General features: G+C 30.9%; 1 protein-coding gene across 9 annotated transcripts in view; it reads left to right on the forward strand.

The window, feature by feature from the left end:
* LOC122519104 (protein tincar) overlaps window positions 1-22,777 on the forward strand; it is a 166,671-nt gene that overhangs the window by 119,932 nt on the left and 23,962 nt on the right. For all 9 annotated transcript variants that reach the window (XM_043638338.1, XM_043638346.1, XM_043638345.1 and 6 more), the window contains 4 exons: window positions 11,574-11,690; window positions 16,056-16,341; window positions 17,670-17,894; window positions 18,323-18,454. In XM_043638338.1, coding sequence (XP_043494273.1) covers window positions 16,062-16,341; window positions 17,670-17,894; window positions 18,323-18,454 — 637 coding nt within the window. In that variant the 5' untranslated portion in view covers window positions 11,574-11,690; window positions 16,056-16,061. The remainder of the gene's footprint in view (window positions 1-11,573; window positions 11,691-16,055; window positions 16,342-17,669; window positions 17,895-18,322; window positions 18,455-22,777) is intronic.

Genomic DNA, 22,777 nt, shown 5'->3' on the forward strand with positions numbered 1-22,777 from the left:
ACGCGAATTCGATTCGGTGACTTCGATGATAACGATAAGGATAAGAAAAAACATTAACAATTTTTAACTGTTTATTGTTTTTTTTCTTTTTCATTATGTACATTGACGTACGATAATTGTTTCGTATAGAACATATGGATTTTAAAAGCATGTCAAATAAAGAGATGTGACTTTTATTTTTGTTTTTTGTTTCTTTTTTTTTTTCTTTTTTTTTTTTTTAATAAAACTTTATAAACCTTCATTACACTGATAATTGATTTCTGTCAAAGTTGAAGTATAAATTATCGGCCGAAAGTATAACATAAATATGTTTGCAACAACGAATTAAATGTTGATATCATTGATTCTTATTAAAAACGAATTATTTCGCACGGTTTTCGATTATTTTCGTTGTTTATTTGTTTAAGTATTGCAATACTCCATATTAAATGCAGTTATCTTATTGTAATATTTAATGTTAGGAATGAAACTCAAAGGTAAAATGGTATATTACGATTGGGAAACTGGTAGTCTGATGAAAGCTCAAGGAATCTTTAATTAATGGTCTCTTTTCCTAAGAGTCTATTTATTGGCTGCTTAGATATAGCTTTTATCACTGTATTTCTACAATGAAATCTTGTTTATTTTGTTCTTTTTCTTTTGCTCTTTCTCTTCCTTGTCTCTTATTTTTTAACTCAGTCTGTCTATCTTTTTCTCTCTCTCTTTCTTCCATACTTTTTCTCTTTTCTCTATCTTTAGCACTATATTATTACGGGGATAATTGGAAGATCTTGTTGCAAGGGATCAAACTTCTACGAAGAAAACAATCGGTTTGATGTTATTATAATGATCATTATATCAATACTAGGCTTATGATTTTTGATTTATCATTAAAAGAAGATATTATTACTATTTTGATTTCAATATGAATGATTTTGATATCGATGTTACTGTTTATATTCAGTTAATTCATGAAAAACCTAAATCTTATACGAAATAATTATATGTTTAATCATATAAAAAGAATGTTATTATATACTTAAAATAATTGTTTCAAGAAATAAATAGGTGAAATATGAATTCATACAATATCGATATATAAAAATGATATCTTAATTTTAATAATAAGATTTTTTAAAAATACTTTTTCTACATTATTCTTAATATTAATAATTATCAAAATACATATCGAACTCTGTACTTACTTGAAAATTTCATTTTCATAAATTAGATCATCAATGTAATCAATAAATATTGATCGACGAGATTAACTGTTGCATAAGGTCAAATGTTAACTGCGTAAAATCGAATCTTCATTTTTCTCACGAGAGTTAAAATTCGATAAACGACAAGAACGTTTTCGAGAACAACTTACAAGTTAAATCACATATATTATTTCCTTGAATGAACTTATTCGTTTTAGGAATCGATTATTGCAGTTGTCTGAATAATTTCGAGTCCTTTATCGAATTTCTTTTTATCTCTTTTTGTACCCCTTTTTCTTGTTGAAAAGTCGTCGATAATTGAACGAGTAACTGGAAAAAGTTCGTCTATTAAACATTAGCCAGGTGACTTTGGTAACTTCATCGCGTTACTTCTCTTTGTTCTTTTAGTTTCAGTGGGATACCATTGTCATTCGGATACTTTTAAACAGGAATTCTGGAAAACAACTGTCGTGAAACAAAAGCATTAAACTTGCCCGACAAACGGATTCCCATGACGAATATCCTCACCGTCTTTCAGTTTCTTTTTGAAGTACGGAAACGAGAAAAAGATTTTTATGAGATCCCGATGGGCTACGGTTGCTGAATGAAAAATAAATAAAAATAAACCTCACGTAAAGCGTATTTACTTGCATATATCTAATTATTATGCTCTTATCCTTTTTTCTTTAGTTACGAAACTACGATTACAAATGCAACATTTTTCTTTCCAAACATTATTCACATATGTTTTTTTTGTATTTTATTCGTATCATTTTCTAACCATTCAAATATCTCCTTTTATTCTAATGTTCTTCTATGTTTTTTTTTATTTTTAAATATATAATCATTTGAATAGTAAAATCGTTAGCTGGCACGAAAGCTAATTAAAATGCAAACCCGTTAATGGCGCAACCTTATTCGCTGCTGAAACCCATTTTCATTCTACCTTTCAATTAAACTCTCTTTCTCCTTTAGAAATAAGCTACGTATTTCCGAGTTTAACGAAAATGTCTGCTTATTCTAATCGATATAGTTCAATTATTTATACCATCGTTTAACCATTATTTACATCGATTCGTTATAATAATCTGTTTTTCATCAAAATTTCAAATAATAAAACATATTTTAATTTTATTATTAATTAAAATAAAAATCATATCAATACATTTAATTGTTAAACATCGAAAATAAAATACGTAAAAGCGTGTATAGATCGCGAAATGTTATTTCAACGTTTCAACAATAAAGTTCTAAATAATTTCCCTCTTTTATCTTCCTTGAAAAAAAAAAAAAATAATTCTGTTCGAGAAAGCAAGAAGATTCAGAGAAAGTTGATCATCCTAGAGAGTATTTGCGATTAGAAACAGACTCTCGATGGAACACCGAGACTTTGGTCGTGATCTTAGGAGGAGTCGAAACGAATGGGAAAATGCAAATCGCGAATCCTAGTTCACCAGCCTTGATCTTTTCGACCCTTTCACGTGTCGCCGGTTAAACCGTTTTCTCACGAGCCAAATGGCTCGGTTACTCTGCGAGTTTACGTTATGTTTGATTGTGTATATATATATGCGCGGGCGCACATGTGTGTGTGTGTGTGTGTGTGTGTGTGTGTGTGTGTGTGTGTGTGTATCTATGTGTATATGTGACTATGTATTATTCTCGGTCGTGCCAAAACCACGAGGTCAAATACCTATTAACCCTTTTCTCTCTGTACGAGCAAAGTGCTCGTTCGATGGCACGTATACACATGTATTTAATATTATAAATCTTTCAGTCGTAATGTCTGATACATTTTTTTAAATGATTAACTCAGTCGGTAATTGTTAATACATTTTTTGTAATCATTAACTTAGTCGTAATTGTTGATAAATTTGTTCATGCATATTTTTACGCGTGTTTATACAATGGAGTCACGATTACTCGTCTCTTTTGTAAGTTTGAAATTATAGATAACAAATGATGATTTTTCTATAAATATTTTTTACTCATTTGTTTTTCTCAAATTATATTCGCGATCTTAGTCGTTTATATTTATATCATTCGATTATATTATTTTACACTCATGATCTAAGCAATTTCTTGTAATCAGTGTAGATGTAATGTAATTGTAAGTTTGTCTTGTAATGTTAAAGTTTTAAATTAACGGATAGTAAATTTGAAAAAAGTGACGGAGTTCGTGCAACTTGGAGAAACCTTAGGTTTCCAAATCTTTTTGAAATTTTGAATTTTTTTAATTAATTCAAGATCGCGTAGAAATGAAAAATAAATTAGATATAATACTAAAGTAAATATTTTTAGATTGATTTCTATAAAATAGAAGATTAACAATTGATGTTGTTGAAAATAAATGTTCATATAAAAGAGCAAAAAGAAATAAAAACAAAATATAAATATTATTACACAATTTGAATGAAAAATTTTTCAAAGAGAAATCCATTCTTTTCAGATTGTTACATGGTTTACCGTGTATCATTTTGTATATATTTGTGTATATACACACACGTATACTAAATGCATGTTGTTTAAAACGTGGTCTATTTACGGAATCACTGATTAAAGCCATTTATTTGTTTCACCCGTGTGCACAGCAATAGGTTATTCGATTCGAAGGACTCTCACGATTTACGAGTACTTTCACTTCTCTTTTCACGATCGATTGATCAAAAAAACCTTGTTTTTTCTTTTCTTTGAAATTTTATTTATTATTTGCATGGTCTTTTTTAATTTTATTCCTTGACTCCTTTCTAATAAATTTAACATAGAGAATTAATTGCAATAAAAATAGTAATTTATTTAAAATCGAATAATATATATATATATGTATAGATTATCGTTTAATTATTAATCGTAAAAACATGACCGTGTTAATGAATTATTTTTTTTATTATTGTTTTGTCTTTTATTTTAACTTTATCTTTTAATTTTATTCAACATAGAAAAAAATAAATATAATAAAACAATTGAATATTTTATACATAAAATCGAATTAATCTAGGATCCTATCGTATTTTTATTAATCGTGAAAAGTTGAGCGTGCCAATAAATAATTCGTTTTATCCTGCGAACAAATAGTTTGTCGTGCCAGGTATTACCGAGTTAGGTAATGAAAGCCTTCCGTTAATAGCATTACTTTAATCGAATAGATCGTTTAAACTTCCTCTTTGTACAACGTCAACGCTTATCTCCACATCTTGCTTCTATTTCTCTTCTTCTTTTTCTCTCTCTCTCTCTCTCTCTCTCTTTCCTTTTCTCTATTTTTGCCCTTTCACCTCCTAGACATTCACGGATTATCATACCGAGTGAACATTGCTGTCTGATAAAAGTTTACATTTTCCTTTTTTTCTTTATTCCCAAACGTCGGTAGACAATCAGATATTAAACTTATAAATGATATTGGTTGTACAAAATAAAAATAAAAAAAAAACTGGTGTGTGTACTTATGTACGCACGTAAGAAGTTATACTTTTTTGCCGTACCAAAACGAATATAACCTCAATAACCTCAAAAATAACTTCAAAAAAAACTTCAAAGAAAAAAATAACTTAAAAACAAAAAATAATTATTATTATATATATATATATATAGAAAGAATAAAAAAAAGAAAAAGAAAATATCAAAATATAGATATCAGTCCACACTAAATATAAGAGAGATATATCGAATTACTTGACGCGTCAACAGCCATGGCGCGGTTACAGCATTAGTTCTCGCTTCGATCATTTAAGTAAAGCAGCGCTGAGTACGATTAGTAATTGGATGGGTGACCCGCTTGAGAAAAAAAGGGGAAGAAGAAAAGAAGACAACTTCATGCCGTATATTTGAAATCGCTTTGCCGCGCGTCGTAAATACCGACAAACTTCATGGTGTCGTTTTTCCAGACGCTCGGAACAAAATCACTCCCCATTACATTTTCCCCAACGCGCAAAAAGAAGTATAACTTCAAAAATAATTTTTCATTATTATATATAATCATAAATAATAATGATAATATTAAATAAGATATTAATGAAAAATCGTATTATTATTCTGGCAATGTTTCATTAATCATTTATTATGTCACATAGAGTACCATCCTATCATAAAACGTGAAATAATTTGGTAGGAAAAGGCACTCATTATCGAATCGAATATTTCCAGACGAAACATCGAGAGAGGACGCCATGGTAGCCGGCCGTAATAATGTTTGCGCAAACCTTAAGAGAGAGGATTCAGTGATAATTAACGTCGGGGTTGCGTCGTTCCTTAACGAGCGGGTTTGCGCGTCATTATTTTTACGCCGACAGAGGGATACCTTGAATTTTTAATTAACAAAGAGAATGAAACGGAAAGGAAGAGTAATAGAGAGAAGAAGAGTATTGGGCGGGGTGGTAAAAAAGCAGGTCATCCTTTGGACATTCATTTTTTATTTTTCCAATTTTTTTTTTTCCAATAAACTAAGTTGCTTTTTTAAGAACAACGTGTTAAATCATTTCAATTGCACGCTTGAATGTTCATTTATTTTCAAAAGAATATAGAATTTTGAATGAAAAAACATAATGGAACAGAAAAAATTAATAATAGGGAGAAAGGGAATTGGGTGGGGGGGGGTAAAAAAGTAGGTCTATAATAACGCAATAATGTGACCAAACAAATGCTTCCGGCAACGAAACGTAATACCTGCACAGTTACCATGCAAATTGAGCTCTTTTCGAGGTAGAAAAATTAAATTAAATATAGTAAAGGAAGGACAAGAGAGAGAAAGAGAGGGAAACAAATTCTGACCCTTCGGTGGTGACAATCGAGAAAAGGGCTTTTCAATTACGCTATTTCAAGTTGCTGCGCTCGAGTTTGAAGCCTTTCCTTCTTCTCGTCATTTGTAGACAAAGAGGGAGGAAAAGTGGAGAAAGAGAGAGAGAGAAAGAGAGAGAGAGAGAGAGCAAAAGAACAGGAGGAGGGAGCAATTTTAAGGATATAGAAAATTTATTTCATCCCCCGAACGATATATTTACGTTTCACCGTCGTTGCATTACGCGTGGGAGGATGCTTTCAATACCTAATGGAAAAGAATAAAGAAAAAAAAGGAAGGAGAAAGCTGCAAAAATAGTGGGTGGGAGGAGGGGAAAAAAAAAGAGAAAGAAATTCTCCCTTTTTGATACATCGAACGTGCAAATAGTGATGATGCCTGGGGTGGTTTAAAGATTTTTTTTTTTCAAGCATTTATTGTCACGCTTTACTGTATTTTCACTTACGTTTTCCGAACCTACGTATTGGAAAGTTATCTTACCGTTAGGAGAGGTTTACCGAAAGGTCGTCCTCGTAAAATCGTAACTTTAGCAAAAGCTTTGAAGAAAGCATAGACATGATCGTTGGATCCTTTAGAAAAGAGAAATTTGATCTATCGATAGGGAGAAGAAAGCTTCCTCTATTTTCCAATCGCTATTGAAAGCTCGAATAAACTTTCTTTCCCTTTCTTTATTTTTTATCTTCCTAGGATTCAATTCTTTAAAGTTTTCTTTCATACATGTTTTCAGGGATTACATTTAAAAAAAAAATAAGTACTTCGATCATAATTATTTATTCATTGTTATATATAATATATATATTCAATTTTATCGAATATTATTTATTCTTAATTTTTTCAATTTATTAAAATTTTATTTATTTTATAATTAACTTTTTATTCTGTTAATATTAATCCTTGTTAAAATTTCTTACAATTACATATTAATTATTAATAATCATTTTTTGATATTCATATCAATTGATCCACGTATACATTATAAATATTTTCATTCTAATACTAAACTTATTAGATGTAAGAAGTATCAAGTAATTGAGTATCGTTTGCCCTTACAACTTTATCGTGCACTTTCACATTTAATAATCGACCTATTCCCTCGCTTGTTGTTTCAAATAAAATACTCTCCCGCAGTAAGAGAGAGTGTCACGTTTATCGATCGCGACGTTATAGTAGGATGAACATAGCCTACAGATGAAGGGGGGTTAATAGGTAAAAAGAGAGAGAGAGAGAGAGAGAGAGAGAGAAAGATAGATTAAACACAGTGATAGGTCGAGTGGATTCGAACGTCCTGCCGATTTTCGTCATCGTCCTTGGTGGTCCCAATTAACATGCGAGTAGTCGTCTGTCACGCGTTGGGATGCACCACCAGCAGCAAGCAGCACGTAGTTGTGTGTCCGGAAGAGGGGCAACAGTTAACTTCGATACGAGGGTTTCTCGAGGGCTTTTCAAGGGGTATAGGCTTTTGAATGGGTGAAAGAGAGAGAAAGAGAAAGAGAATGCCTGGCCATAAGGGCACTAGAATTATCACGGTACGGCACTCCCTGTCGTCATGACCCTTTTGTACATCGCTGATTCTTCACACGATCGTTTTTCATCGACCCGAAGACGTGTAATACGTGCTCGTATATGTTACATATGTGTATATGTATGTATGTATATATATTTATTTGTGTGTGTGGTGTTGCGGGAACTTAGAACGATCGAAACGAGACACAAGGTGGTGGTATTTGTCTTTTAAGTCTCCCTCTCCCTCTCCCTCTCTCTCTCTCTCTCTCTCTCTCTCTTATTCTTTGTAGAACACAATGCTGACGAGCAGCAGCTCCTTTCTCTTTCCTTTCCTTCTTCCGTTTCCCTTTTCCTGCCAACACTTTTCATCTTGCACATTCTCGAGGACGTTCTCTCCCCGTCGCCGTTGATGATTACCTCGGAGATGTAATGATACTTCGTAGAGATAATGATTCTGTGGTTAATCTCTCTTCTTCTACTCTACTCTTCCCTTTTCTCTTCTCTTTTCTTTTTTATTCTTCTTTTCTTTTTTATGAATCTCCTACGAGTGCCGAAGAATCTATCGAGGGAGATGAAAATTTTGTTTTCGACTAAAGGAATGGCAATCTTTTCAATGTTTTCCAATATTAATCTCTTTTATAACAAAATTCATTTAAACGTTAAAAGATATAAAACATTTGCGCGTAAATAAAGAAATTACTCTTCTCAATTTATAAAAGATATTATATTATAATTAAATGTGACAAATAATTTCATTAAAATTAGAAACAACAAATTCTCATTTAAATATTCCGAATAATTTCTTTGTATTTCGTAATATAACGTTAAGAAAAGAAAAAAAAAAAGAAATAGAATTTAATTTTGATTTTAATTATACAACACGAACTTTCGTAGAAAGAAAAGAAAAAATTAGTGTTAAGAAAAGATTTCGCCTCGACAATTACTCCTCCACAACCTTTCTATATTTAAGTATTACGAACGTTGATTCATTTCGACAGAAAGCTCGATAAGAAAGCTTCTCTCTCCGTGAAATGATGTCTTTTTCTATCAGTAAAAAGCGACGAAAGCTGAGGAATAATGGACATAGCTTTTTCGTGAAGCCAAAAGCATACCCAAATACATTCTCTCTTTCTCTCTTTCTCTCTCTCTCTCTTCGTTTTTCATTCTACATATCAATCTCTCTCTTTATCTCGTAAGGATTCAGCAAACCGAGCGATATTGCTCCGATTCAAAAGCACAAGTTTAATCGCTTGGAAGAAGACACGCGAATTTACGGTTTCGATTTAAGCTGAAGGAGTAGCAAGCAGCAAATGATATATGCGAGCTTATATAGAAATCTTTTCAAGTTTTCGATCAAAAAAAAAGAAAAAAAATATTAAGAATATCAAACGAACATTTCGTAAGCGCTTTATCACGCCTTAGGAAAAATGTTCAATTTCTCTTATAAATAAAAATCCACCTTAGCCAAATCTTCATCGTAGCTTTCCCGACAGCTTTTTATTCGAAGCTTCTCCTTCTTCTATGTTTTTTTTTTTTTTTTTTGTTTATTTCTTTCTTTCTTTAGAATATTCACATTAAATCGTATTTTGCAAGTTTTTCGAAGTGGAATCGCGGCCTTTTTTTAATGGCGGATGGAAAAAATAAAACGAATAGGAAAAGAAACTTGGGAAAGAAAAAAAAGAAAGAATGAAAGAAATACCACGAGGAATCGCAAGCACTGCGAAATTCCAAAGCTGCCACTCGATTTCCCGAGAGCTTTCGCTTTCAAACTTTATTCTCTCTCTCTCTCTCTCTCTCTCTCTCTCTTTTTTTCTTTTTCTCTCGACAAAATTTCCGAGCTTTCCTTCCTGCGGAAGGATGAATATAATTCATCCTCGAGCTGGCAAAATAATAACCGTCAGAAAGAGAAAGATAAAGATAAAGCGAGAAAGAGAAAGAAATTAATCACGATCTTTGTTTTCGCGAAGCTTTTCCCGAGGGTGGATCGAAAACTCGCCGGTCGTAAATAGTACGCTAGAATTCTTTTGATAAATCGATTAGCAAACTTCTTATTTCTTTTCTTATCTTTTTATTACTTTATTTGTCTTTTTCTTTCTTATCTTATCTTCTCGACTTTATCTTTATTTCTATCCAATATTGGTTGATAATATCAAATATTATCTTACGTTAAAAAATATTGCGATATTTTTATTTAACATGTAATTTATTATAACGGAGGAATTAATTTGTCAAACTAAAAATTTGTATTATTATCATAGAGAACAAATATATTGATTGATAATATCAAATATTATCTTACGTTAAAAAATGTTGCGATACTTTTATTTAACACATAATTTATTGATTACAACGAACAAGTTAATTTGTCACAAACTAAGAATTTTATTTTTAAATATTGAGAAAAAATAAAGTAGTCAAAATAATATTTGATGAGATTATACGGGTAAATAATAAAAAAATCGAAGCAACGTTTGTGTAATTTAAATTAAATAAATAATTTGTTCGTTTTTATTTTAGGATTAAACAATTAGAGTTACGGTTGGAACAAAAGTTTCTAATTACGTAACTTGTTTATTTGTTAGATTTTGGTTTGTTAATTACGAGAGCACACAGAGTCGTAGAGTAAAAAGTTCGGATAAAAGATGGCGACCGTGGAGTAAGCTCGAATAGCGTTATGCGATGCCATCCAGTGATAAAAAACGGTAATCAGACTAATGGTCGACTGTTATCTCTTGCTACCGATTATCTTCCTCTTAACCGGACGAACCAACGAATACCGGAAGAGAAAGAGAAAGACAAGAGGGAGACATGAATATTTTTTATTATCTCGACATCATCACAAAATTTAAAAAATTTCAAAAAAAAAATTTTTAATTATCTATTGACTTTTTTGTTAACGAACCTTCTCTATGTTTCTCAATACATTGTTGTTTTTTCTTTTGTAATAAATTAAATTATCGCTTATTAGTCATAAAACAAGCACAACTACGTAATCCAATTATTTTGGTTTTTAATCGATGTTCGTTACGTCAGAATGAAATTATATTTATTAAATTGTTATACGGGCTCATTTGCAAATAAATACAAAATAGAAGTTTATTTTTTGAATGTACATTCTGTTTTTAATATTTCAAATCAATTTAGCGTAGATATACATTAATAGCGAGTGTTTATTATGCATATGAGTGGAAAGTTAACTCAAAAATATGAAAACTTCTTCAGTTACTATAAATTATACTGCTTCCATAGAAACAACGAACTTATGCTTTTGATTAATTAAATCATAACGAAAGTGCTGTCTAATTCTTATTCAATATTTTCCCAAGGCTACAAGCGGGCATTAAATTTCATTGATCAACGGGAACAATCGTTTCCATGTTTTATAACATGGAAACAAAATCACCCTTCTTTTTTATGAATTTAAGAAAAAAAATGGATAAAAAGAAAATGAATACAAACAATAGATCATATTAGATCAATTGTTAGAAACCTACATGTTCACAAATAAATAATTATATTAAAATAAACAAAAATAAATGTAATACAATACACAGGACATTGTTGTCTTAGAAATATAAATTTTACCAAGCCGAGCCTTTCCTTTTCGATAAAACTTGAATCGATCTATTTCGATGCATCACCAACTAAAAAGGAAAATAGAAAAATAATAATAAAAGAAAAAATAAGTTGAAAAATTGAGTTGACAATTTTAAAAAAAACTTGATAAAAAAACTTTAGATAAAACTTAAATCGATCTATTTCGATGCATCACCAACTAAAAAGGAAAGAAGAAAAATGATAATAAAAGAAAAAATAAGTTGAAAAATTGAGTTGACAATTTTCTCGATAAACTTTATTTCTCCGAAAGGAAAGAAATTCGTCTGTGGTAGAGTTCACGATAAGAGATAAAGAAGACAGCAAGCAGGTATTTGACGTTGATCGATTATTAGAGATAATACCAACAGTAACAGCAACAGCAAAAGAACTTACAAGTAGACAAGCGCTAGATATTCTTATTGATGATAGGATAAATCATAGTCGTCTGGTCGTTTATTGGATCCTGTTGGTCGTTAACGAGCATGTTTGTACTTTGGGTGCTGCAGGCGGTGCCGAGGCCAAAGATGCAAGAGCTTCGATCCAATTACCCTGAAGGAGCCTACTCGAAACTTTAGACGTCCTTAGGTTCGTAATCGCCATCAACAGCACACAAGCAGCTTCTGGTAAGCTATGAATGTTTTATTATGTATATGTTCTCTCTTTTATACATTTCTAAACCATCATGAAAAAATGCCAATTACGCGGAAATGCTATCGTTCCTCGGACGAGATTCGTGGAAAACTTCTTCGTTATATGTTCTTTCTCTCTCTCTCTCTCTTTCCTTTCCTTTTTTTATTTCTTTCGATCGGCTTCTTACACTTTTTGACTCACCCTTATCTCTTTTCCGTTTTCTTGAAACCTTCGAATTAGATTTCCTGACTCGAGATATCTTACGACTACTCGACAAAGAATTCCTCCTTATTTTCTGCCGATTTTATCTACCGTTTTACCTCCTTCCAAAGGATCTTAACTTTTTCTTTGGATTTATCTCTTAACGTTTTTTTTTTAACACTTTGCCATCGGATTATTCACGTTTACCTAATGCGTGTTCTCTACTAAGAATCGAATGACGCAAAATTACGAAATTGAGATTTTTATATATTTATCTTGTGTTAAAAATAAATAATCTACAAGTATAGGTTGCAAGTCCTTGACAATTACATTTTAAAAAGTATACATTATATTGCGATAATGTAATTTATTAAATTATCCACAATTTTCTTATGGAATAGTATTTATTTTCAAAGTTTTTATCAATTTTTTTGCGCTAATGTGTTCAATTATTTTTAATATTAAACGTACCGATGCTTTCAGTATACCTATTTTTATCATAGCGAATTCTTCAAAAAATCGTATATAGCAAAAAGAAACCATTTATGCAATAAGAATTCTTCACTCAGAAATTAGCATTATTACTTGAAATGATCAAACTAAAAATGAAATTCGATAGGTTTTGACAATGTTGATTAACGTTAAATTGATTATATCTTTTCGCATGGAAATATTTGTTTTTCTTTATTCCATCGGAATTTATAAAATGTTAAGTCTTCGTAATTCATAAGTCTCAAGGTTTGCCATACTTTTTTAAATCCCTAAATCGAATAAAAATATTCATTATTGTGTCACCTAAAGTTATATGATTTTATTCAAATTATTATATTTAGAAGTTTAATAAAATCGTTATAGGGGAAGATAAAACGTAACGGGTTATGACAATTCCTCTGAGTCTTCTTAAAGATTTCTCGAAATCTGACCGTTCAAAAGTTGGTGGAAGGGTTCAGAGAAGGTGGTAAGTTTCTAGGCGCAAAAGCTCGTTTCACGCGATTTCAAGAAGGCGGATAATACCGAGAGAGGGGTTAAAAGATCTTGGTAGGTAGGAAAATTTCAACTCTTCTTTGAATATTTAAAGTCTTGAATAGAAATAGTCCAATGAATTTTCCTTGGGCGAAGATTAGTGTCATGTCAATGATGAATACTTCATACTGAACTTTACATACAATCCACTAATCCTAATTATCTTTTATACTTTAATTATCTCCCCATTTGTGAAAACATTTAAAACAGAATTTTACATTTTTAACAGAAGGTGACGTAATTGAGATTCAAATTTGATGTTTAATCATTTTTTGTCATCATAAACTTTTTATATTACATTTCATGCAAAGCATATATATTTTGGACGAAAATGATATTGGAAATGTTAATATTTAATATAAATTATAAATTTGTTAATCTTTCTCTCACAGACCCAGACACATCATATTCGTATGTCAATAATCAAACGAGTTTCCTTTATATTACACAATTTCATATAATTTGATCCAATTTTGAAATGGAAATATTTCTTACAACGTTGATCCGTTTGGATAGAGCATATTAAAGAAAAGAAAAGGTTATCTCGCCAATGAATCTAACGCGGCGAATGTATTTATTCACATATATACACGCGAGTGTAGATGTATGTGTTTTGTGTATATATGAAGAGTCCTCTCATCTCAAAAGCTTTCTACAGAGATGTTAATTTATATTTTCTCGTTTGAGAGATAGAAAGTAAAAGATAGCTAAGGAAAGAAAATGAAAGGTAAAAAAAGAGAAAGAAGAGTTCAGAGTTCAGAGAGACGTTGAAGGACAGAAAGAGAAGAGGTTTGGGAGCATCCGCAAGCTACTCGAAAGCTTCCTCCTTCACGGACTGCTACTTCTTTCTTCAAAACTTGATCGTTCGTTGGTTCGTTAGAATATTCATAAATACGCGTTAACTTCCCCACCTTTCTTCCTTCTTTCCTTCCTATTTCCATCAAAAAGTTTTCTTAACAAAAACTTCCGGCCATACCTTAGAAAGAGAAGGAACGTTTTCATGAGGGTTATCCAGCTATTAAAATTTTTTCGAATATTTTTCCATCCACGCTGAAAGATTTTCTCAATCTTAAAGGAAAGTAACGATATACTTTTCTTTTTTGTTTTTCTGAAATAAAGAGTTATTTAATTAATAACACCTTTTTTTTACGATAAGCTTGGAACAAAGAAAGGGCTCTTACATAATTTTTTATTATTTACGAGTTTAAATATTTTTTCTTGGTTTTCTTTTTTTTTTTGCTTTAAAGATACTTCCATTAGTTTCGTAAAGTAATATAATAAATAAAAAGAGATGATATATTTTAAAATTAATTGTAATGATTTTAATGCGATCATTTGAAATAGGATCTCAATAATTGTATATTCATTCACATAAATGTAAAATAATGTTATATATTAATGACACGATATTATCAAGAATTTTTTTTAAAATATAACACTTAATATATCTCATCATTTCTAAAATTAATAATCTCTAACTAATCTTTAGGTGTGTTTAATATTTATAATAAATGAAACATTACATATATATATAGTATCCATTACATAACTTTGGTTAAAAAAACTTATTCAAGTCGTAGACAAAATTCAATATACATATTCAGACATGCACTCCGGATCTTAAACATATTCAAATAACAGGGAAATAAAAGTGATATATTTATAAATATACTTATATATGTATGTGTATGCATGTGTATGGTCACGCACGTGGTAGTCTAGGCACGCAGCGCGTGGGTAGTTTCTTTATTTCAAAGTGAATGGCGTGACGAATCCAAGGAAGAAGCTCGTAAACCCGGAACTTTACTACCCCTTGAGTTTTAAGGTCGGCACGTAAAGGTTACTTGAATCTCAGTTCGATCGAGAACCTTCGGGAGTACCTTCTATCCTCTAGTTTTTCTTTTTAACAACTTCTCCATAAGCACTTTGATAAGTCGTTTAATGATCGACGCTCTCAATTCCTTCATTTCATTTTATTCCGAATTTGTCTTATCTCACCATATAGAAAATTATTCAAATAAATTTGAATTAGTTTATATCGTATTGAACAAAGAGAACAAAATAATAATAAATATATATTTATATATAAAAGATTTAATTATTGTGGATGTAACAATTAATTCGATACGTTGATATTAAATTATTTATAATTCTAGTATATTCATACAAATATTTAAATATGTCACCGAATAATTTGTTACATCTAATATTTTTCTTGTTAACAACAAAATTACGAATACATATTATAATTATCAAATGAGAATAAGATCTGTTAATAAAGAATTAATGGACATTTAGTCTAATGCAGAGGTACTGTATTCAATATTTTAATATAATCAGAAGAAGAGGGGAGGGGGGGAAGTATTTTTTATCTTTTACTTTTTCTTTTTCTTTTCCGTTTCATTGCTAGAACCAAAAACGAATAATTCCAGTCAAGTTCATATATGAACAAGGTGGAAGCATAGGAGGTAGACTAAAATTGGATGGTAAAAAGTGAAAGAGTGAAATAAGGGTGAGGGGTAGTATATAACGGGTAGATTCAATGGCGTGCAAGAGATAAACCGTCGAAATACCCACGTAGAAACTACTACGGAACGATGTCTCTTGTTTTTATCCTAGCTCGTTTTGCACAACCATTCGTTTCTTTCTCATTCTAGGTACTACGTCTAGTTTTGAAAGATTTTCTCATTTTACACCGGTTTATTTTCATTCAACATACGGCCTATCTTAAATACAACGAGATTTTCTTGTATGCCTTATGAAGTCGTTTATAATTAGAAATACCAAAATCTGTCTTTAATAAACATATTTCGAATCCTAAAAGATTTATTTATGGATACAAGTGTTTTTATCACAAATTTTGTTTGCGTTAAACAATAATAAATGTACAAGATTGCGTTTGGGTTTATCTTTTTCTTCTTTCTTTTCATTTGTCTCATTCGATATTTGATTAGTAATATTTTATAAAATATAAATTAATTCATAATCATTGAATCAATTGTAATTATCTTTTAATATTGTTTTGATATTTGAATAATCATTCAAAAAATAAACACACAAATATAAAAATGATAAGTAGAGACAGTCAATGTTAAATCGGAGAAAAATAAATTTCTTTACATTTCTAATTTCAGGGCAAGATGTCAATGACAGGAAGCTTGATGGGTTACGAAAACAATAACGAAGTGAATCAAGCGAAATGCAAGAAACCGTTGAAACCACTTCCAGTGATGTCGAGTATAAATGCAAGTGGTGTCACTACAACGAGTACCGGAAAATCGTCAAAGAAAGTTCGGATTTCGCGTAAAAAGGAATCAACGTTTCGAGGTCACGTTAATAGTCTTTGGTCGGTATGGTACGGCATCCTGGCAGTTGCATTTCAAATTTTCATCGCTCTGAGATACGCCAGGAGATTTGGCAGTAAGTATTTATTATTTTTTCCTTTTATTGTTACTCAACAAAAATTAATTTGAAAAAATATCCTTGGAGATAGGTCACCGGTGTGATATCAATTTTACTTTCAACATAATTTAATCATTTTCAGGAACATTGACTACTACTAAGATACTCAATTATCGTTTTATTCCTTTTATTACTATCGATTAAAAATAAATAAAATTTAACTGCACGATAAATTTGATTAATTAGATTTTATTGTTTCTAACATAATTAACATATATGAAAAAGTTAAGTTATTAATATACTTTTGACAATGAGTTATCCCGGATGTTCTATCTGCACAAATTTATAAAAGGTCGTATTTTTTCTTATCCACAAATTCCAACAAAAATACTGGATGACTTTATTAAAACTCATCCTGGAGATAATAAATTTTAGACTAATAGACGTTTGAAAAAACTTTGGAAGGGACAGGTGAAAAAAAATAAAACTACGTTTTCTAAAATCGGCAAGATTGCGAAGAGGTATCCTCTTTCGTTTCTTTTTTTTAATTTTTAAAATTTTATTTCTCTTTCACAAGGAAAGTCACGTGTCATGAACAGAAATTCATCTTAACAAGATTTAACGCGAGTTTTTCGTTTAACTTTTGGTCAGAACTATAAGCGCACACACGCAGAAACGCACACACAAGCATCATCACTGTCGCAATAAAGGAAAGAGCTCTTCAGAAAAGAGAACAAACTTTTTTTTCTTCTTCTCCTTCTTCTTCTTCTTCTTCTTCTTTGCGAATCAACCACGAACCATACAATCTCTCTCTCTTAACCTCTCAACCCTAGGTGCACCACCACCAAGCTGCTAGTTTTATAGGATTAAAGGAGAATTTCCGTCTGCTAGAAAAGTTCGCGAACCGATTAAAAGAGAGGAACTCGAGGCTTTGCCGTTGCCGTTTGTTAACAAGACGGCTAACGTTTCTAATAAGTAAATCGAGAACGTGCACCTTTCTCATCTACGACGTCGTCGAATTTTCCAGTAAAAGTAAATTAAGCTTGTCAAGATAGAAAATATTTTTCTCGTAACATCCCACCTTTCTTTTTTTTTATTTTTTATATCGAAACTTTTATCATCATTTTCGTTTCATCTCTACTAAACTAATACTAAAAGCGCGCTTTTCTTGCTTATTAATTGTATTTATTATTTAACGTACTTCAATCGTAAACAACGAATTAATAAAAGAACGATAACAAATGGTTTCGGTTTAGAAAAAAAAAATGTCTACGAAAGAAAACGATTAAAATTTAGAACAGAAAGAAACGAGTTTACTGTATGTATTTTTATTATTTTTTTTTCAGCATATCTCTCGTTGCCATGGCCGGCGGATGCACCACCACCAAAAATCGAGTTGCACGCGTGTTTGGTGTTAGCCGGGGCTGGAGTGGTTTTACTTCCGGTTTTATTTCTGTCAGCTGTTCTCAAACTCGGAAATCTCGCCAACGATGGAATTAAACTTGGCCGTCATTTAAGCGCGTGCTCACGTGATCCTTCTTCTTCCTTACTCACCAACAATCCTGACAACAGTGAGTATTCTTTTATTTTCTTGTTTTTTCTTTTTTTTTTTTTTTACAACCAAACAAAATTGTATCTTCGACCAAAAGAAATCAACAATTTTTTAATTTCGCATCGAAAAAAAAAAAGGAAGAAACTTATGTGACAACCTAATATTATCGGTCCCCCATTAAAAAAACTCGTATTATACAATACAAATCATTCAACGCGAGTGTATTAAATACAATCATATTATTCAAATTTAATATTCTAATAATCAAAATTTCTGTTATACCAATCACACTTTATTCGCCCATAAAAAAAAAAAAAAAGAAGAAGAAGCACAACGTCTTGTATAAAAATTCTCCGACTACGTTACGAACAAAGCGATTGTTTTCTATTTGTCTTCTATTTGTATAATTTTGGTTTATTTTTTATTTGTTTTTTTTTCTTATCTCAGGCTTGGCGAATAATTTATGGAGACACGGAGGACCAACGTCTGCGTTTATACATCTATGTATGGCTATGTGCTTCCTTCTGCCGTCTCTGCTCATGGAGGCGAGGATGATACACGCTGGATTTTTGCCAAAAGGTAATAAGCCCGTCGTTGCATGCCTCCTACTCGTTTCACTCGACGACCTCTCGTGTTTTTCTCCTTCTTTCGTCGTACTCGTCGTTCTTGTCGTCGTCGTCGTCGTCGTCGTCGTCGTCTTTCTGTTAAATAAACGCGATAATTTTACCACTTTTTTCTCACGTCTTCTGTTGCATCAACAAACTTGAAAGCTAAGTTCTCCCGAACGTTTCCTTCCAAATTTCCCCGAATAGTTTCAAGATAATTACTTTAAATGTTAATGCACATGTACATAGAGAATTCAAATGTCTTTCCAGACTGTTATTTTTGATATTTTGTTACGTTGTTAAATCTAATTAATTTACTTATATGAAATCACGATTGTTACAATCACGTTTGATATTTCAAATTTTGAATCATTAAAATACGAGGAATACGAGGAAAACAAATTCTTCTTTTTTTTTTTTTTTTTTTTTTTTGGAAGCGTTGCAATTACTTTCTTCGTTTAATGTTCGCAAGTAGTAAAAGCACGAATAGGTCGGACAAGCCTCTTCCGTGAAGTCGTTGACTCGAACTACTTAAATTACAATCCATCTATTTTTATGTACAATTCAACCTAACATTATTAACTTTAAACAATCGTAAAATTATCGAAAATAGATCGAAGTATCTTTATTTTTTTTTTGTTATAAAATAGAACGTAAAATGCAATGTAAATTAGGCTAATTAATAATATACGAGAAACGTTGTCGATGTTATCGCATTATTGTCGTCATAACAAGCTTCTTATTTTCTAATCTTCTTCCTGATTAAATTTAATCCTTGAAAATTTTAGATTAACACGAATATTCGTCTATGTAATCTCGTCTAACAACGGCACATATTTAGATCCATGTGTATAAACGTACGTTTGCACGAACACACGTATATACAAGCCTAATCATGATTGTATATCGTTCATAAATGTATTTCTTAACGACGCGGCGTAAGTAAACTCAATAAGTTCCGGAGTCACCGAAGTCGCGAGAAAATTTAATAATGTCTCTTCCCATCCCTTTTCCAACCCTCTTCCATCCATTTTCACCACACTCAAACTTCTCTACGACACAATGTCGGCGGCGTCTTGGAAAAGACAATGACGTACCTAAGATTTATCTTAAATTATTTTCCAACTAAAAATATATTTTTTAAAACACAACATTAGTTTACTTTATTTGAAATAATTTCTAATGCACGAATCCACGAGTTTCAGTTTGAATAATAGTTAATATTTTATATACCTGGTAATTGAAAGTAAGAAAAATATTGAAATTTCGAGAAATGCGGCAAATTTTTAACCAATCGTTCTTTTTTATTCTTCAAATAAAATAACAAATAAAGTTTCATTTTTATAAAATAAATTTTATGCCCATTTACAGGGTGAAGAAAGAAAAACAAACATATAAGACATTAAGTAATATTATAAATATTAAATTATAATTAACAAATGAATTATGAATTAAAAAACTATTGAATAATATGTCTGTAAAATTAATTCGACACTATTTTCTTCTTCGATATTTATTAACGACTTTTATCGGGATAGATCTTATCAATCGAATAACGAAAACCTTAAAAGGAAGAAATCGAGCGATAACGAAATCAGTTCCTCTCTCCTCTGGTTAAAGTTAAACGAATTAAGATCGAGTGACTTTGAGAAACTACAGGAAGTAAGGAAAATTAAGGAATTCGTTTCACACGACCAACTTCGAACGTTTAATTATTGATTGTGGCTTAAACGAACACTCTCGAGAATAAGCAATTATCTTTCTTAGCAATTATTCTATCTAAGAAAACAAGATAAAAAGAAAAAACCATGGATCGATTCGAAATATATACCTTTTATTATTTTTTCTTTTTTGTCAATATCAATTATTTCATTTCTCCTTTAAATTTCAAGTAAAATAAGAAGGGGCTAAGAAGTTGAATTAAGAAAAAAAAAAACATAAGCAAAGGATAGCAATCAAGAATAGATTAACCTACTTCCCTTATTTCCGAATAAAATTAGATTTACAATGAAGTATTATCCTACAATTTAATCCAACTAACTGAAATATACGTTGAAATTATATCTGATTATTATTACCAAGAGAAAATGTTGAAATTTTAGTCTAAATGATTTAGTAACTAATAAGTTTCTTTGAATAAGAAAGGAATAAATGGAAACTCGAAATGAAGTTCGCGAGATGTAGCCTGTCTAATTTAGATAGGAGCTTATCATACTTTAGCACGAATCGGCCATTAATATAAATCTTACAAGATAATAACAATGTGGAATGGTCAAGCACCGACAAATCATTATGGCGTGTACTATGCTCATAAATTAGTTTCACTCTTGACGATTCTCTGTGTCCGTGGTTTTTTTGTGCGAGAAGAAATAGGGGAATACTTTAATTATTTGAATAGACTGTTGGTCGACACCCTCGTTATACCGCTTGCTATACACCACAATCATTTCCCTCCCGTACCCTCTCGATTCACCCTCTTGTAAATGGAACAACATACAACGTAGTTTTACTTTCACTATCCCTAACTCGATTCATTTCTTGCATCACCATCGCAACTACCAACTGCTATCTGTCCTTCGTATTTAATACATCGTAACTTAATATTATGGTTGAAATTTTCAAACTGTCCTCCCTCACATCATCCACTCTTTTTCTACTCTGATAGTGAGAGTCACAAATACTCTCACGTATACTCAATTTCAAACGATAAAAACATCATAAATTCAGTCTAGTATTTCCAATTAACATCGTAAACGTTATTAAGTTATAAACGTTATTACACCAAAGCGATCGTTTCTCTTAACACAAATTAAGTTTGATCGATTTCTTCCTCCTTTTTTTCTTTTTCAATACTTTCAGATAACGAGAAGTAATTTTTTTAATGGTGCAAGTAAATCAAATTAATGAATTGAATTAATAATTTGTATTATTTTAAAAAAAAAAAAAAAGAAGAGAATCATGCTAAATTATGCGATAATTTATATTAACAAATTGGTAGTAAAGTGTGTATCTTTTATTTATTTGTTTTCTTTTTCGTTTGAAAAATGTTGTTATCGTCGAATGATTCTAGACAATTTCTCGTATCTAAATGTCGACGTATTACCTCCGAATTAAGGAAAAGAGAGAGAGAGAGAGAGAGAGAGAGAGAGAGAGAGAGAGATAGAAATAGAAGGAACTGTGGGTAGCTAAAGTGCTCAGAATGTTACTGTAGGACTCGCAAATATCATTTGCTGCGCGCATTAAGCTCGTTCATAATCACGACAAAGTGACGTATGTACTCTAGAATAGGATAGAAGTACATCGTTGTTTGTGTATGTGTATGGCTATATATATTTATATACGTGTACATATATAAGAATATATATTATACATTACACATATACAGGAAAATTTCGTAACGAGTGTACAACGCAGTGGGAAAGAGTCTGACGAGAAGCAACAAATTGTTAGTCCTTTAAACGTTGGAATGGAAAAAATTATGACGACTTAAATACGTTCTGCTTAATTACTCTCGTAGACAAAGTCATTTGCCCGATTAGCTGATTTCAATTCATAAATTGTCTTGATTTATTATTAGGCTTTTATAAAAAAAAAAAATGTTATTTAATGGTTTATTTAATAAGATTATTATTAAAGGAAGCTTTATTTAAATCTATTGTACCTTGCTGATAAAAAAATATTTATCGGTTGTTAAAAAGCAAAATATTCGAAATTTTTATAAACAGAAAGCGATATTGCGTTTGAGATAAATTGTTTCAGATATTACAATTATCTGATTTCGATAAGAGAAATATTTGGGTATTCATTGTTTTTTATTTTATTTTGACAATGTTATAAATATAATTAACAATTTTTTTTAAATATTTCCTTTACGACAACATTCTTTTCGTATTTTTTTCAATTTCATTTTTTTTACAGCAATCTAAGACGTAATAAAAAATATTTCATAAACGAAAATACTTTAAGCTTACCAACTAGAAAATTACTTTCTTCCTCCTTGGAGAGTAATTTATCAGAGAAATATCTAAGTGTTAATATCATGCTTCTCACTCGTCTCATAAAAAAAGGATTTTCTGAAACGAAAGCTCGTAGAAGCTCACGTCTTTATAGTCCTCAAAAGGAGCTTTAACAACACTTTGTACTCTCACAATAATAGGAAGTCATGATATTTTTTCTTGTGAATTGCATATAAAATATCTTACGATTTCAGTTTTCTTTCTCACTCTCTCTCTCTCTCTCCCTTTCTCTCTCTTTCTCTCTCTTTCACGTTGAGTCTCATCATTTATTTGCCTCCTTC

The sequence above is a fragment of the Polistes fuscatus genome, unplaced genomic scaffold, assembly GCF_010416935.1.
Source record: "Polistes fuscatus isolate 324 unplaced genomic scaffold, CU_Pfus_HIC Scaffold3, whole genome shotgun sequence".
Taxonomy (NCBI): Eukaryota; Metazoa; Arthropoda; class Insecta; order Hymenoptera; family Vespidae; genus Polistes; species Polistes fuscatus.